The sequence below is a fragment of the Molothrus ater genome, chromosome 7, assembly GCF_012460135.2.
Source record: "Molothrus ater isolate BHLD 08-10-18 breed brown headed cowbird chromosome 7, BPBGC_Mater_1.1, whole genome shotgun sequence".
Classification (NCBI taxonomy): domain Eukaryota; kingdom Metazoa; phylum Chordata; class Aves; order Passeriformes; family Icteridae; genus Molothrus; species Molothrus ater.
The window spans coordinates 10,922,587-10,937,890 of NC_050484.2; the positions used below are offsets into that span (position 1 = coordinate 10,922,587).

At 44.1% G+C, this 15,304-nt stretch overlaps 1 protein-coding gene across 4 annotated transcripts in view; it reads right to left on the reverse strand.

Annotated features, from left to right (window-relative positions):
* Nucleotides 1–4,096: 4,096 nt before the first annotated feature.
* The window catches only part of SATB2 (SATB homeobox 2), a 137,874-nt gene continuing 126,666 nt past the window's right edge, over nucleotides 4,097–15,304 (reverse strand). For all 4 annotated transcript variants that reach the window (XM_036386781.2, XM_036386782.2, XM_054515433.1 and 1 more), the window contains one exon: nucleotides 4,097–7,145. In XM_036386781.2, the coding sequence (XP_036242674.1) occupies nucleotides 6,690–7,145 (456 nt within the window). In that variant the 3' untranslated portion in view covers nucleotides 4,097–6,689. The remainder of the gene's footprint in view (nucleotides 7,146–15,304) is intronic.

Sequence of the window (15,304 nt, forward strand, 5' to 3'; positions counted from 1 at the left end):
GAGGGCTAACACATTCCAAACACTTCTCTAGTCATCTCTGATCATAAATAGCTGAGTCTGTGATGAGTGTAGCATGCACTTCATCATATGGTAAAGGGGGACCAAGGCTGGACAAGCAGGGAACAGTCTGTTAAGGCATAGAAGAGTGCTCTCTCTCGCTCTCCCCTCTGAAAGCCAAGGGAATGTAGTCCCGCTGACCTGGTCAGACTTGGGCCACAGAGATGCCACCTCCTACGTGTTCTTGTAAGGAAGCTGTTAGGGGACATCATGGTCGTTGTTGCTGCTCAGGCATCATGGTTGATGCTCAGGCTACTCGAATATTTTTTCTCCCCAAGAGCAGATGTCCTGAGGCTGAGCATCACCTCCAGCGCTGTGTCCTGCTACCTCCACAGCTCTGCAGTGCACAGAGAAGCGTGACAGGAAACGGATGAACACTGCAATGGAAACAGCTTTTGAGTGAGTGGCTGTGCTTTGGGGCAATGGCAGCAGTTAACTTTGTACTTGCAGTCCTACCATGGCATGGAGCACATCCATTTAAACATGAGACCATGGGTTAAGGAACAGGCAGGCACTGGCCTGCTGACAACACCTCAAACAGGGCTCAGACTGGTGTCGCCTCTGCAGGGGTCGACAGAACTTTCTGTCTCAGAAGGATTGTGGTCCATGCATGTGCACTTAGTTTGTGTTTGGCTGTCCCTTCCCACCCTGAAGGAAGCCAGTTCCCCAGAAAGCCCCCGGCTGAAAGTCGTGCCCAGAGTCACTCGAGAGGAGACATTGGCTGGTGGCACGTTTAGTCTGGTGCTGTAACAGGAGTGAACACCACCTACATTTCTGCTCTTACAAATCAAAACTGTTAAGATTGGTCATAAAAATAAAGTCTCTTTTCTGAGAATATTTTGTTGGAGATCTTCACCCTATGCCAAGGAATGTAATTCTTCATGGCTATGAGATGAAAATCTACAGTTATGTAGCATTTATGCAGAATAGAACTAAGGATACCTTAGATGTGACAGATACTTTCTGTGAGCATTCCAGTCTCACTAGCAGCAAATAGCCTTTTTTTCCTAAAGCTTTTCTTTCTGTCATTATCTCGATGGACTCTCAAAAGGAGTACAAGGGGGAATTCCCTCACCAGCCAAAGCAAATTTTTCTGTGAAACAGCCACAGCTGAACAATAAGGCCTCAGTTCAGGAAAATTCATTTGATCAGGACAGCTACTTCTGAGGGAAACAAATATCCTTCATTACCAGGAACTTTGACCCAGGAGAGAAAAGCCTGACAAAAGACAAAACCAGGAAGGGAAAGCCAAATCCCCCTTAGAATATGGTAAAGATTTAGTAGGGAGAGAAACCACCATTCAAACAAACTACTGAGGGCAACAGTGATTTTCCAGCTCCTGAGGTCTTCAAATCAAGACCAGATCCCTTCTGAAGGGTGTATTACACCACTCCTCTTAGGAGGAACCAGCTGTAGCTCCTGAAACTGTACCACGGGACAGAGGGGATGACTCTCTCCTTGAGCGAGCGCTGCCTTGCAGACAGAGCCAGCAGTTGCAGGGCTGGAGCGTGTTGTGCCTGCTGTGTGTTCCTGACCCTGGCAGAGGGGAGTGCTCAGGAGAGCCTTCCAAAGACAGACCTGCCAGGGAGCAGCAGCCACAACTCACAGCTCAGCAGATGAGCTTCACTTTGCTTCCCACCACCTTCCTTCACCCTGGCTCTAGCGAGCCACCCCTCCCAGTCAAGCAGGACCAGTGTTCCCCAACAACAACCAAAAATTTTGGAAGGAGGGGAGAGCCTGCAGAAATCTGCACGTGAACCACTGCTGTCTGTCCCTCACCCAAATGCTCTCTTTGCCTGAGGTAGGGCTGACTCACCCCGAGCACGCTCTGCTGCTGGCAGGCTCCCACCGCCCGCACCGCCACCAAGGAGGGAGCACACAGGTTCCTGACATCCCAGAGACGGGGCTCTCACTCCTGCACTGTCTGTATGTGAGCAACAAACATGGGGGTCTTGGCAGGGATGCCAGAGCCACCTCTTTCCAACCTTGCTTCTGTGAACTTTCCCAAAGGTTTCAAGGGTATGGCCTGCATTTGCTGTTCCCTGTTGGCTTTGTCACATTGCCTGCTCCCCAAGTCTCAGGCTGCCAGTGTCTCTCCCCTGGATGACTTGGCTTGTGTTATTTTGTGTTAAAACCAGTATGTTTTTTTAATGGCTATAAATAAGTTAAAACTGCATCTTTAATTAATCACTGCACTTTATATTGTAAGTGGAGATTTTTCGTAATGATTCGTTTATGATTTTAAGATGCCATTTGCTTGCTGTCAAATGTATCCAGCTTTTATCCCTCTATGTTTAACAGGTTCAGGATAGAAACAAAATTTCATCATTGAGGGATTTTAATCCATTTAGTCTAGAGCAAATAATTGGTAATTAAGTGGGAAGAGATTGAGTGGATACTTTTATCTAAGCAACAATGAACTTGAGACACTAGTCAGTATGTTCATCATCTTAAAACATTTTAAACTAATCTTAGTATGTTTATTTTTCACTGACACAGGTTTGAAATTGGAAATACATATGTCTGGATGACTAAAACATGAACAACAAATAGGAGAAGCAGCATGTAAAGTATAGAGAAATAGAAGCATTAATAGAAATATTTCTGCTATAGCAGCTATTAAATGTTTTTTTTTTTACGGTTTGGAAGAAGAACCCATATGTTTATAGGATTTTCCCCCCAATTAAACTATTTGTGTATGAGTATGTCTTTCTCTAAATATTATTTAGCTACACACACACACACAGGGCTCATGTATAAAATTCTCTCCCAGTGAAGTGAGTGCTGCTTCTCCTTTAGTTTCTTGTCCTGCTGCCAGGCAGAAAGGACAGACACCCAATCCAACACCATCAGCACCTTCACAGTACCTGCAGGAGCAGTTTTCAAGGCCAGTTTGTGCCCTCTGTCACCTCCCATGCCCGCTAAGGCCGGCAGAGCCCCAGCCTTGGGCCACCTGCCAGCAAAGACTGCCCAGAGTTCAGAGCAGAGGCAGCAGAGCCAGGCACCAGATCTGGCTGTGCCAGCCAAGCGCTCCTGTGGGAAGGGCACAGGCAGCCCAGGAGCCCTCAGGGGTGAGTGCAGGGACAGCAGTTGTGCACCCCAGAGAACATCACAGCACTCCACAAAGGCTGCTGTGCACAGCTTCAGGTGCCCAGACATTCCCCGAGCACACAGAAAGATGCTTGGTTTTCCCTGGTCTCAGATTAAATACAAGTGGCACACACGTGGCTGGGTACACAAGGATGTGGTTACTCCTGAACCTTCTCTTATTTTTTTTCTCAGGAGAGCACATAGATATTTTATATAGAATATAAATAAGCCACCAAAAAGGGAAGAACTATTGTATTGGAACTACAGAAAAAATAAAAAATTATTTTGAAAACTGCTGTACCTCAATTCCTAGACAACTCAAGTTTGATGTGCGGTATATGATTTGTCTGCTAGGATTGAATCCAGATACTTACCACTTTGTTAGCTTAAGAATTTTGAGCAATTTTTTCCATTTATCTGTATTCTCCCCAAAAACATTTCACACATTTCTCAGATACATCGATCCTTCCGGCATTCCTCTACGCACTCAGTAGGATGCCCTGCTATAAATACAATAAAGCCTTTTATTATGTCCATTAACCATGGACATGTGTGCTCCAAAAGTTTCCTGACACGCAGTCATTTGTGGCTTTTTAATTATAAACAGAAAAAAATCTACCAGTGAAAGAAGACAGCAGACTGGGAGTGGATCTTTAAGTGTGTGTTTTGAGTATATTCTCCGACAGGCTGAAGGCACCCCTACCCTCCTTCTGACCCCACCAGAAACACCCAGTGCAGGCACCTACGAGTGCACAGAGAGCCCCTCACACAGCAGGTTAGTCCTGGTCATACTCATTTGTCAGATGTGCCAGCTCCAGGGGACTTATGCAGGTTTTCAAGATCCAATAATATTGATCAAAGCTTTTCTCAACATGCAAAAATATGCCCCCTCCATCTTGCAGACCTTGTTCCACTTGAACTCAGGAGAAAAGAAAAAAGGCCCAGTAAATTACTTGACAAATTAAGTCATATTTATTGAATGCGTTTTATTTCAACAACCAAAAAATTCTAACAGCCTAACAATGCACATAAGTTAAAAATTAATTATCACTTAGTGATAACGAAGATAAAGTTGATTTACATGGAAAAATGAACATTTACAATATGTTAATCCTTATTCACATTGTTGATACCGCAATAAAACACAATTTGTTTTTTTTATTTTTTATTTCACAAAAAAGGCGGAAAATTGTGCTTTGTTAAGAGGCACTACAAGAAAAGTTTCTTTCTCCAAATAGATATTATATGATGGATATTGAATAAATAGACATATATGCATTGTAATTCGCAAAGTTCTGGCAAGACCACAGGCTAAAATGCCCACAGATTCACTTAGAACCACTGCAAAATTGGCAGTGAAATTAAAAATAAAAAGGCAAGACTCAGCATTGAAAAAATACCTAATAAAATTTTTGGTTGAAGTGTAAAAGATACCAAATGTCGATGCCATCATCAGATGAACAACTTACATAGCTTGGCAAAATTCAGTTTCCTTTCAAATGTATGGAGTGATTTCAGCTACAGGATAAGAAGACAGTTTTGAAAGCATAGCTCTGAGAGAAACATAAAGCAGCAACCATCAAAATTCTGATTAAAGCTGCAGCATACTACAGAACTAAAGGATGAAGAGCAAAAGGGGCATTAAGTAAGCAACCCACCATAATTTTGCAAAGGTATATGAAATTTATGCAGAGATACTCATGTTTCAAACATTAGCTCTGAAAAAATCTCATAAAAACTCCAGAGGTTACTGAGCAGCTAGAATTAGCTTGTATTGCAACGTCTTCTCCCTGTATATTGTCTGTTCTGAGTAAATATCTACACGTAGAGGTTTGTTTTTCGTTTTTAACTCCTACCTTTTATACCTTTCAAATATATAAATAGTATTAACAGTTATATTACATTGCCTGGTGTAGTAAACAGAAAGTAACTTTCAAAGTGATATTGCATGAGGTCTTTGTCAAGATTACATGAAAAGCCCATGTGAAAAAAGGAAGAAAAAAGCCAGAAGCCTTGTTGGTACCGTTATAGCTGCAGTTAACAGGCGTCTGAAATCAATCCAGCTGCAAGGTGAGGTCTTTGTCTCGGAAATCATTGCACGAAGTGAAAAGTAAATGCTACTTGGCGTCTCTCTCGACAGGGTGCCTCAGAGCGGGTGGATGCTATGGCAGACTGCAGCTTTAGTGCTCAGGCCATCCAAGAGTCAGTCGGGACAGGCTCTGCTCTGTAGCTGCTACCTGGGCGCTGCGGAGCCTCGGCCCGGGCGGGCTGGGACCTGCGGCTGAAAACACTTCATTGCACTGGCACGGAACGCGGGACACGAGGAAGCCCAGCTACAACAGGAACACGGGGAGGCTGCGAGGAGGGCGAGAGGGAAGGCAGCAACGCAAACCCTCGGGCTGTCAGCGATTTACCTGGCCAGGGTTCTCGGGATTGTGGCATTTTGTCTCGCAATGTAACTTTACATGTGTGTGTGTGTGTGTGTGTGTGTTTCACTTCAGTATAAACAAAAAGCAACAACAAGAAGGAAGCTTATAAATTTTAAGATCTGAAACAGAGAACAGGTAAATAAAATCCACGGTAAAATGTGGTTGATAGTATGAATTCCATACATCAAATCTCAACACATTTATCTTTTTTTCCTCTTTCTATAAAGACCTCATTAATGGACAAGTCTTCTATGCACTGCATTTCTGCTTTAGTCATTCTGAATCCCATGAAAACTCATCTGTTCACTACAGAAAGTACTATCTGGAGAGTGGAACATGCTGTATCCTTTTAAGTGTGCATTGTGTTCAAAGTACTTTTAACTTACTAGTTTTCTTTTTAAGGTGCCCTGATTTGTTTTTCTATTTTCTCTCTTTTTTTCCTCTTTTCTTTTTTTGGCAGTGTTGATTTATGTCTTTAAATACCTCAAAAATTACCCATCAAGTTGCCAGATAGGAAGCCATATAATAATGAAAAAAAAATCAGGGATAAACATAGAAAATAAATAGGAATTCAAAAATAGTCACCACACCCTGAGAGCAGGCGGCAGTTTATCAAAAAGCCAAAGCAACTCATTGTGAAGTGGTTTTAAAACATAAACAAGTCTCATCTTTAAAGAACTCATTTCACAGTCTATACTTTCAGGTTGTAAAGTTCCGTCCCATGCAATTTAATATATATATATATATATATATATATATATATATTATGTAAATATATATATACACACACAAAGTTGTAAATTTCCCTTCACTGATTTCATAGGACTTTTTCTTCCCATTTACTTGCTAGCTGTCCCTTTCATAAGTGCAAGATTGATGAAGGCATAATCCTATGTGACTACAACGATTGCTTCAGTCAGATGTAGCAAGTGTAACACTCGAGTGTCTGTGTCAAGGCGGTGTCTGATCGGGCAATGCTGAATTCATTCGGTTTGCACATGGATCGTGCGCAACGGAAACAAACAAACAAAAAAGGAAAACGAGGAAAAAAATCAAAAATAAAACCAGAAAATCCTTGTATCAATGTATTGCTTTCTGCACTCCTATCTCACATTATCTCTGGTCGATGTCTGCTGGAGCTGCCTTGCTTTTGTCAGGATTCTCCTCCTCAGCCTCCACTTTGTACATTTCCTCAGAGCCTTCCTCACTGTCGTTCTCCTCCGACTCCGTCAGCAGCTCCTCATCCTTGTACTCTGCCACGTCAACCACCGTTCCCAAGTGCTCTTTTAGCTTCCCATGGTGCTTTACGTGGTAGCGCTGGTTCTGGAAGAATTTGATGATGGTGTGTTTGGGGAGATCCAGCTGAGCAGAGAGGGTATGGATGGCTTCCTGATCGGGGTAGAGACCCACGTCATGAATAAAGCTTTGAAGGATACCTAGAGCTTCCAAGGAGATCTTGGTACGGGATCTTGGCTTTTTGGCACAACTGTCCTCAGCAGGTGGAGGAGGAGCCTCTTCTCTAGGTGGGGAATTCTCCTTGGCAGGCTGGGACTGCTGTCTGTGCAGCACCTATAAGATCAAACAGACACACACTTCACATGTTGACCCCCTCGGTGCTTGACATAAGGGCACTTGTACAGGTCTGTACACAGGACATACTTTGTTCTGGTCAAGAAAAGTACAATTAATGTGCATTTTCCACTGCCCTTCTCACCTGTAAGACAGCTACACCTGTGTGCACAACCAGACTGAAAGGAGGAAGTCATATAAAAGGCAAATGATATAAAATAAATGCAAACCCAAAAATAAGTAAGAAATACAAAATATAAGTAATAAAAAATAAAACAGCCAAAATAAAAATTAAGTCAAAAGGTATTACAGTCTCATTGTCATGATGATTGGCCAGTTGTCCCATCCCAGAAAAGTCATTCTCCTGCTTTGCCCCTCTTCTGCCCACCCTTGTTTCCTCTCATCTTTTCAGGCTAGACACTTTGACCATTTCTTTAAGATTTCAAGTACCACGAAGGCCTAGGTACGTGTGGGATTGTCAGGTGCTACTTTATGAATAATGCTTTTGCATTAAAATCCATCACAACTACTTTATGGAAGAAAAAAAATAGAAGTGCAGAGATTTGTTAAGATTTCCCTTCTCTCAAGAGAGACAACAGAGTCAATTCAGTTGCTTGACATAGGTAGCTTTAATGTGTCTCCTGAACAGATTTCTCTGTATTACGTTCTCTATAGTAATTTCACTAGTGGAGGAGTTCTGAGTTCAAATAATAACAGCCCTCCATTCTGAAACACCCTCTGGGCAAACACACTTTGCAGTCTTGTAACAGATTTTCACCCACAGTATCTCCTTTTTGGCAAGTTTAAAGAAAGCATATGTAGCTCTTAATCTTCCTAACAGCCACTTAAAATGACTAAGAAAGGGCCTCGTGCTGCCCTTATTCCAGGGGAAAAAATACCTGCTCTGAATCGTTCAAAACACAGAGGAGCTCCATACGCTTTCCTTAAAACCAAATCTATACAAGGGAGATTAACAGAAAAAATCCCCTACAGGACTGAGGGCTGTATTTGCCCAGGGGTTTCTTCAGATGCAGGGAAATAATTATTAGAGCTTGACACTCAAAGCTAACAAAATCAATATGGATAACTATTTTCTTCCACAAGTAAGAGGGAATTCTGGCTCTTTATCCAAGAAGAAAATGTCTTTGCTTCAAACTGTAACATCCAGAGAATCAACCCTACATTAAAGCTCTCTAAAGAAAAAAAAAACCCAAAAGCATAAGGATAAATAATGGAAATGTGCTGAGAACTTACACTGAATTTTACACACATACCGAACCCCCAGTAAAATCCTACACTAGTCAAGTTATTACCGCAAGAGGGAAGTCCACTGTGGAATATCAGCCTGTTATGCAAATAAATGAAAAGGCTCTGTGCCGAAGAGCCCTTTATTCACTTCCTCCATCAAATGTTCCTGCCATAACGATCTGTAACATCAGCCATCTCCAGTCACAGCTTTCAGGAAGCAGATCGCAGCCCGCAGGCGCTGCCCACCGCCGAGGAGCCGAGCCTGCCGGGGATGCTGTGACCGGCCCGGGGCTGCAGCCGGCCGGGGCTCTGCTCCCCGGGGATGCTGTGACCGGCCCGGGGCTGCAGCCGGCCGGGGCTCTGCTCCCCGGGGATGCTGTGACCGGCCCGGGGCTGCAGCCGGCCGGGGCTCTGCTCCCCGGGGATGCTGTGACCGGCCCGGGGCTGCAGCCGGCCGGGGCTCTGCTCCCCGGGGATGCTGTGACCGGCCCGGGGCTGCAGCCGGCCGGGGCTCTGCTCCCCGCGGGGCTGCGGCTCCCCGGACACGGAGGCAGCACCCGGCACCATGTCCCGGTGCCTCGGCGAGCAGCGAGGGCGAGCGAGGGCTGGCAGTGCAGGAACACAGCTGCACATCCTGCTGTCCCCACGGGCACAGCCGTGCCAGGACAGTGGCAGGAACACCCCAACACGGAGCAGCTCCACACGGACAGCCGAGAGCAGGTGCCAGCACAGGACCTGCCACCCACGGGTGAAAACTGAGGCTGGGCAGAAACACCGCAAACTTGTTTTGGTGCCAAGGTGAACATTTTCCTCCCAAGCCTGTAAATACTGATGGTGCCACAGAAATGGCTAACCAAGGAGCGGGGGAAAAGGGGGAGCTCAAATGGAAATGACAGATAATCTGGTTTATGTTTTATTACATCTCTTGCAATAAAAGAGCATAATGTTCCAATGAATGGAATCGCTCAGCTGCTCTTTGAGGATTTCTTTTTTGTCCATGGATTGCTTTCAAAGAGAAGGGCTGACGTTTCCAAACAGACGGTTACAGATGAGGGTGGGATCCGTACCTACGTCAGTGGGGAGCACTGAAAGCAGCAGAGCCAGGAACTCTGGCTCTAGCCAGGGACCAAGCCCCATAAATGTGTCACACAGACCCTACCTAGTCTCTCCTGTTGTGGCTTCTGGCCCTGTCCCCTGACGACGAAGTAAGGCCCAGAGCAGCCAAAATCGAAAGGATTTAACACCACAAATAAACTGCCAGGGAACTTAGAGACAGCGTCACACAGAACGCTGCAAGTAGCATTGCTAATCAGAAGCTGGATTCAAGTAGCATCTAACAGAGATAGAAACACATCCAGAAAGGGTGTGAATTACTCAGTTCATTCTTGATGGAGTTGGAAAGGGGCTTTTTTTCCCCTTTTCAGTTGACAAATAGCATGAGAAATGATCCAGCTTGAAAAATGTTACAAGACTTCCAATCAAATATAATGATGAAAAAAATCCAACAATACAGGATCAGCAGCAGTAAAATGTTTAATTTGAAGGAGATGAAGAGATGCCTACAGCATCTATAAAGCAATCAACCAAAGAGAGGGCTGAGTGCAGGAGGGAAGAATAATTTCAATTAACCCTTCCTTTTCCATTGTGACCTCACCACCTTCTCCAAAAGGGAAAATGCAAAACGTGTGTGTTATCAGTGTAAAATACTAGAAGAAGGTTGTACTTTATTTCACCTCCCGTTATCTTAGGTAATGAAAAAAACTAAATCTGCTCTTATAACAGATAAATTTCATTATTTTACTAATTTCTGGGGGTCTCCCTAGATTGCCAGTAGCATTAACAAAGGATTTCAGCCACACTGTATTTTTCAGCAATAGAACTTTAGCCATGTACAGAGAGATGGATAAATGCACAGGATATCTTCAGATTTGGGCTGTGGTCAGTTTTACAATCCCTTCTGACAGGACAGGCTATTTAGCACAAAAGAGAACACTCTTCCATGCAAACCAGATCAACTGCTAAGCATACAGTACAATATGAAGCCTAAATTACCTTTATGTTAAATATTTGCTTTAAACAACACTTGATTGATGAGTATGCTGGCCAGTTTGAGTGATTGGCTTACTTCATGTCTGGCTCTGCATGCCACAGCCTCACAGAGGAAATGGACCATTCTTGGAGTTGCAGATTTTCAGATCCTGGGTCATTAATAGGCTCCTACATCTGCAGGTAAAATGTCCAGCAGCTTCACAAGCTGCTGTGCACACCCTGCCACATGTCTTTGGGTTTTGGGTCAGTGCTGCTCTGCCTCTGCCCTGCCAAGAAGGAAACATCCCTGATCCTCCATGTGCAGGGGTGCATTTCCCAGTGACCCCTCAGTGGTGGCCGGACCTACCCCAAAGCACCACGTACAGGATGGGCTTCTGAGATAAGGGATAACAACAGTGGCCCTGCTCAGCTTTCCCTTTCCCAGGAAAGCTGCTGCTGGGCTCAGAATGGTGCATTTTATGGCACAGATGTCCCAGACCCTCCTTCCCCACTCCCATTTCCATCCCACATGCCCTTCCCCACTGCTCCCCAGCCACAGGTGGGACAGCCTCCTCCTCCTCCTCCTCCACAGCCAGCACCATCTGGAGCTGACTTCCCTTCCCCTTCCTGACTTCTCATCTACTTTCAACAATGTGAAGATACAGATTTCCTTCCATGCCCAGAGGATTTATTCTTTTCATTCCTTCAAGAGATTTAATTCTTAAACTCTACAGATAGGTATGGCTGCCTTTCAACATTTCAGAACAAAGTATCTCTGGCAGATGCTGCTTCATGAAGGTTCATTCAGGTAGACTTTCTCCTCACAGACAAACTTATCTTTCTGAAACAAATTCACCAGCCCTGGGAGAAAACATGCAAGAAAATGACTGTGATGGAAGTTGACTTTAAATGATAAAGTGACTGGTCTTAGATCGCACTGTACTGAAATATGATTTAAAGGCCACAATGAAAAGCAGCTGGAAGCCATGTGTTAAATATAATAGTACATGCCTACAGGGAAGGAAGTGAGATATTGAATGATTGAATTTAGGAGAGTAATGTAGTGTATCATTACGGGAGTGATCAGGATTATTTGTAATAAGCTAAGGGTTTGTGGTCTATCTAAAATCCAAAGCCAAGAATTATCGGGGGAAAGGACTGTTGCACTGTTTTACATGCATCCACTCCCCATGTCTCCGTGTGCTCCCTCAGGAGGAAACTGACTTTGGTGCTCCCACAGAAAAGAGAGGTGACCAAACCCAGCTGTAAGATGAATGTCAAGTAATTGCAGTCTGTGCCTGTACTGTATTTAATTTTGGCTGGATTCACTATGCCACTGATGTTTGTTTCCATTTCCACCCACTTTCTAGCTGGAGCTACACACATGACATTGGTGAGAGGCTAAGGGAGCCAAGCAGGAACACACACACACCCGGGCACCACCAGCAGTGAGGCACCAGCTGAAAACACCAGCTCTGGGATGTGTCACCCTCCATTGCTTGGACAGCCTTTTGAGCACACTGGAATGAGGAACTGCATTTCTATGTGAAAACCCCAAGCTCTTTTGTTTCCTAGTGTGGTTCTAGTTTTGTTTCCTAGTGTGCCCTTCCCTTTGCAGAGAGGATCAGTCATGTGAGCTCCCTTCCACTGGGATTTGCTGAGATGAGGAGATGCCCCTTGCTAAGAGAAACACGAAAAATGTCACATTCTTGAAAGACTGCATTTGCAACAGAAACTGCCCCTGCTGAACAGGCACCATCTGCCTCTGTGCACAGCCAGTGTGAGCACTGACAGGTACCTTGATGGCATGAGATAGTCAATATTAATTTTGATAACCCAAACCCACAAGGAGCAAAGTTCAATGGACTGGCCTTCTCTTTGCCAGAGGAGGTTTAAATTGGATATTAGTGAAAGGGTTGTAAAGCATTGGAACAAGCTACCCAGGGAAGTGGTAGAGGCACCATCCCTAGAGGTACTTAAAATATATGTGTAGATGTGGCACTTAAGACATGGTTTAGTGGTGGACTTGGCATTGGTGGATTAATGGTTGGACTCGATAATCTTACAGGTCCTTTGGAAAACCAAGTAATTCTACCAATCTAGTCTCAGTGGTGGGGAGGGGTCTCACCTTTCAGCTTTTCTTCACCTTTACACTGCTCTCATAACCAACCATAACACTGTATCACATCAAGGACTTCTATGTCAAAGACAGCAAGATTTTAGCCCACTTAAGGACCCCAAAATAAAGGCAGAGAGAACAGACACACACTACAAAACACAGGTCCAGAACCTTCATTTCTTGCACCTAACACCAGTGATCTGTTACTGTCCTTACAAGCGTTCAGGGCTCATCAGCAGGAGCTGCCACCAGTTTTTGCCTCCATGCAAAAACAATTCATCACACCCCTCCTGTCAGCAAGCCACTGGAAAAGCTCCTTCCCCATGGCCAGCTGGGCTCAAAGGCAAAGCAGAAGACAGGCTTAAACAAGGTCTCCAGCTGCATTTTACTGAGCAACACCACACCTCTGTAAGCTGAGAGCCCCTGGGCAGTGCCCAGCTATCCTGGTAAGAGTTTACCGAAGAGACAAACTTCATTTTGTTGCAACAAAATCTCACACTGAGAAGGAGACGCTGTCCTCTTACCAGAGTTTACAGGAATAATCTGCAGGAGATTATCTATTCAAATAAACAGCCTTACACTCCCTAGCCCTAGTCTCTCTTCACATACAGAAATGTGCAAGAAGAGAAGAGAGGCAGCAGCTGCCATAACCAGGCCTCCACCCTGACAGCCTCCCAGGCTGGGGCTCGCAGGGGAAGAACATTAATTACACAGCCAAGACTCTTTACAGGTTTCTAGGAATGTCTGTACAAGAAACTGTAGCAGAAGTTACAATTTGCACCTGTGTTCATTTCTTTCCTATTAAAAATGTGGTTCTTAAGACTACTCTTTTTTCTTCCCTTGCAAAAATACATTCATTTGGGTAAACACTGCAGCACTAGTTGCAGCACCAAAGGAAGTATTTTCTTTGGGCTCATTCACAGAGTGATTTCACACCTTGACACCATAAAGCTGTGTTAAAGACTGTGGTTTAGTTTCCTTGCTTTTCTTGGATTATACAGTATCCTAAGGTCAAAACTCAGGGAAATCCAAAACTGTTATTAAAAAAGAAAAAGTATCTATGAAGTGATGACAAATTGCAGACTACAGGTGTTAGATTACATTTTGACTCCAGGCAGGTTTAATATACTTTAGTTTCCTTCTACAATTGCCCTAGCAGGTACTGTTATCGGTAAGGGATTTAAAAAAAGATATGGTACTCAATAAAAGAAGACTGTGTCAAAAGAAATCAATATGAGCGTGCAAAATGGTAGGAAGTCTGACATGGATAAATATGTTCACTTTCATCTAACTTCAGTCTGAGCTTCTTTTAATTTTGTAGCTCAAATGCTGGCTGCACATCCTGTGCATTTTCCAGTGCAGCTTAGTAAATGCTTCACAAGAGCAAACACCCTTATTAGAGGTAATTAACACATCACGTCTGTGATGTGATGGACCCCATCTCATGAACACCAGACCAAACCAGCCAAGAAGAACTGGTGGCTACACACCACCTTGTAAGCCAGCAGCCCTGGGTGCCATTCATTTTGTCTGCAAAGACAAAGCAGTCACACACTAAAAAACCCCCAAATATTCAAGCCTTTTCTATCACTCTTCATCTGTTCCTGACCACCAGTGGAGCCAGTATATTGGATTAGACAAACTGTATCCTAAAACTATCGGCTCCAAGGTACAAGTCACGCCAAGCTACACAAAAAGGGACTTAGAGAGGACTCTTGAGGAGAGAAATGAGTTCCACAGGGAACCCAAAGTCAGAGGCAAGCTTGGTTTCCAGGCTGGAATGTAAGCTGGGTGAAGTGATTCATTCCAACATCTTTGGAGCACACTCGCCACATGCTTCCCTTTGCTTTATGGCGGCTGCCTTGCTCAAGGGCAGGAAATAGGCAGGGATTTGAAAGCATGGCAAGACACTGAACACACAGCCTCTGAAACAGCAGCCCCATCCTGCAATTCTCCAGGACCGAACTATCAAAAATGGTCAAAAAGGTGACAAAAAAAGGCAACAGGAATTTAAAAAACCCACAAATTTTTCAGCTGTACATTGCTTTTGGCATCCCACACAGTGATAAGCATAAGCAAAACATAATTAATCTTGACTTGAAGGCAGGGGGAAGGTGTCTCTCCCCCTCCCCAGCACACACTGCTTCCATTAATGCTAACAGGAGCTTACCATGCATCAAAGAGCAAATCCACCACAAAACATTTTTAAGTGCTATCATCACTGAAGATAAAATATAAATTACAGTCTGATTACACTGCGTTGCTAAGAGGCTACATGTGCATCATAGCTTGCAATGACAACTTCAGATGACCAGATAACTTTGGGACAGGTCTGTAGGTTACTGTAAAACATCTGTGCAGTGGAATCTTTCCTTGTCTTTGCTTTCCTTTCAAGAAGCTGTGGCACTGCTGTCTGCACAGTTGTTTGAAGAATGTTTACAAATCAGCTTGACAAAGAGAAAAAAAACTTCTGCCACCACTTGACCACAATCATGATCTTATTCTTCAGTAATGCGTGGTTTATTTCCCTTTCCTGATCTCTGTTAATAGACAGCACGTGCCTACACAATAGCCACTATTTTGTCTGTATAATGTTAAAAAAATAAATCAGAAAACTCTGACAATGCAGAACAGTGTCCCGGTGTTTCCTGGGGTAACTGCTCTCCCTCGAATGCTAACTCAACTCTTCCCACAAAAGCTCAGGCACAACTTTCATTGCTGTTCAAGTGCCTGAGAACTGGCTGATTTTATGGGGCAGCATAAA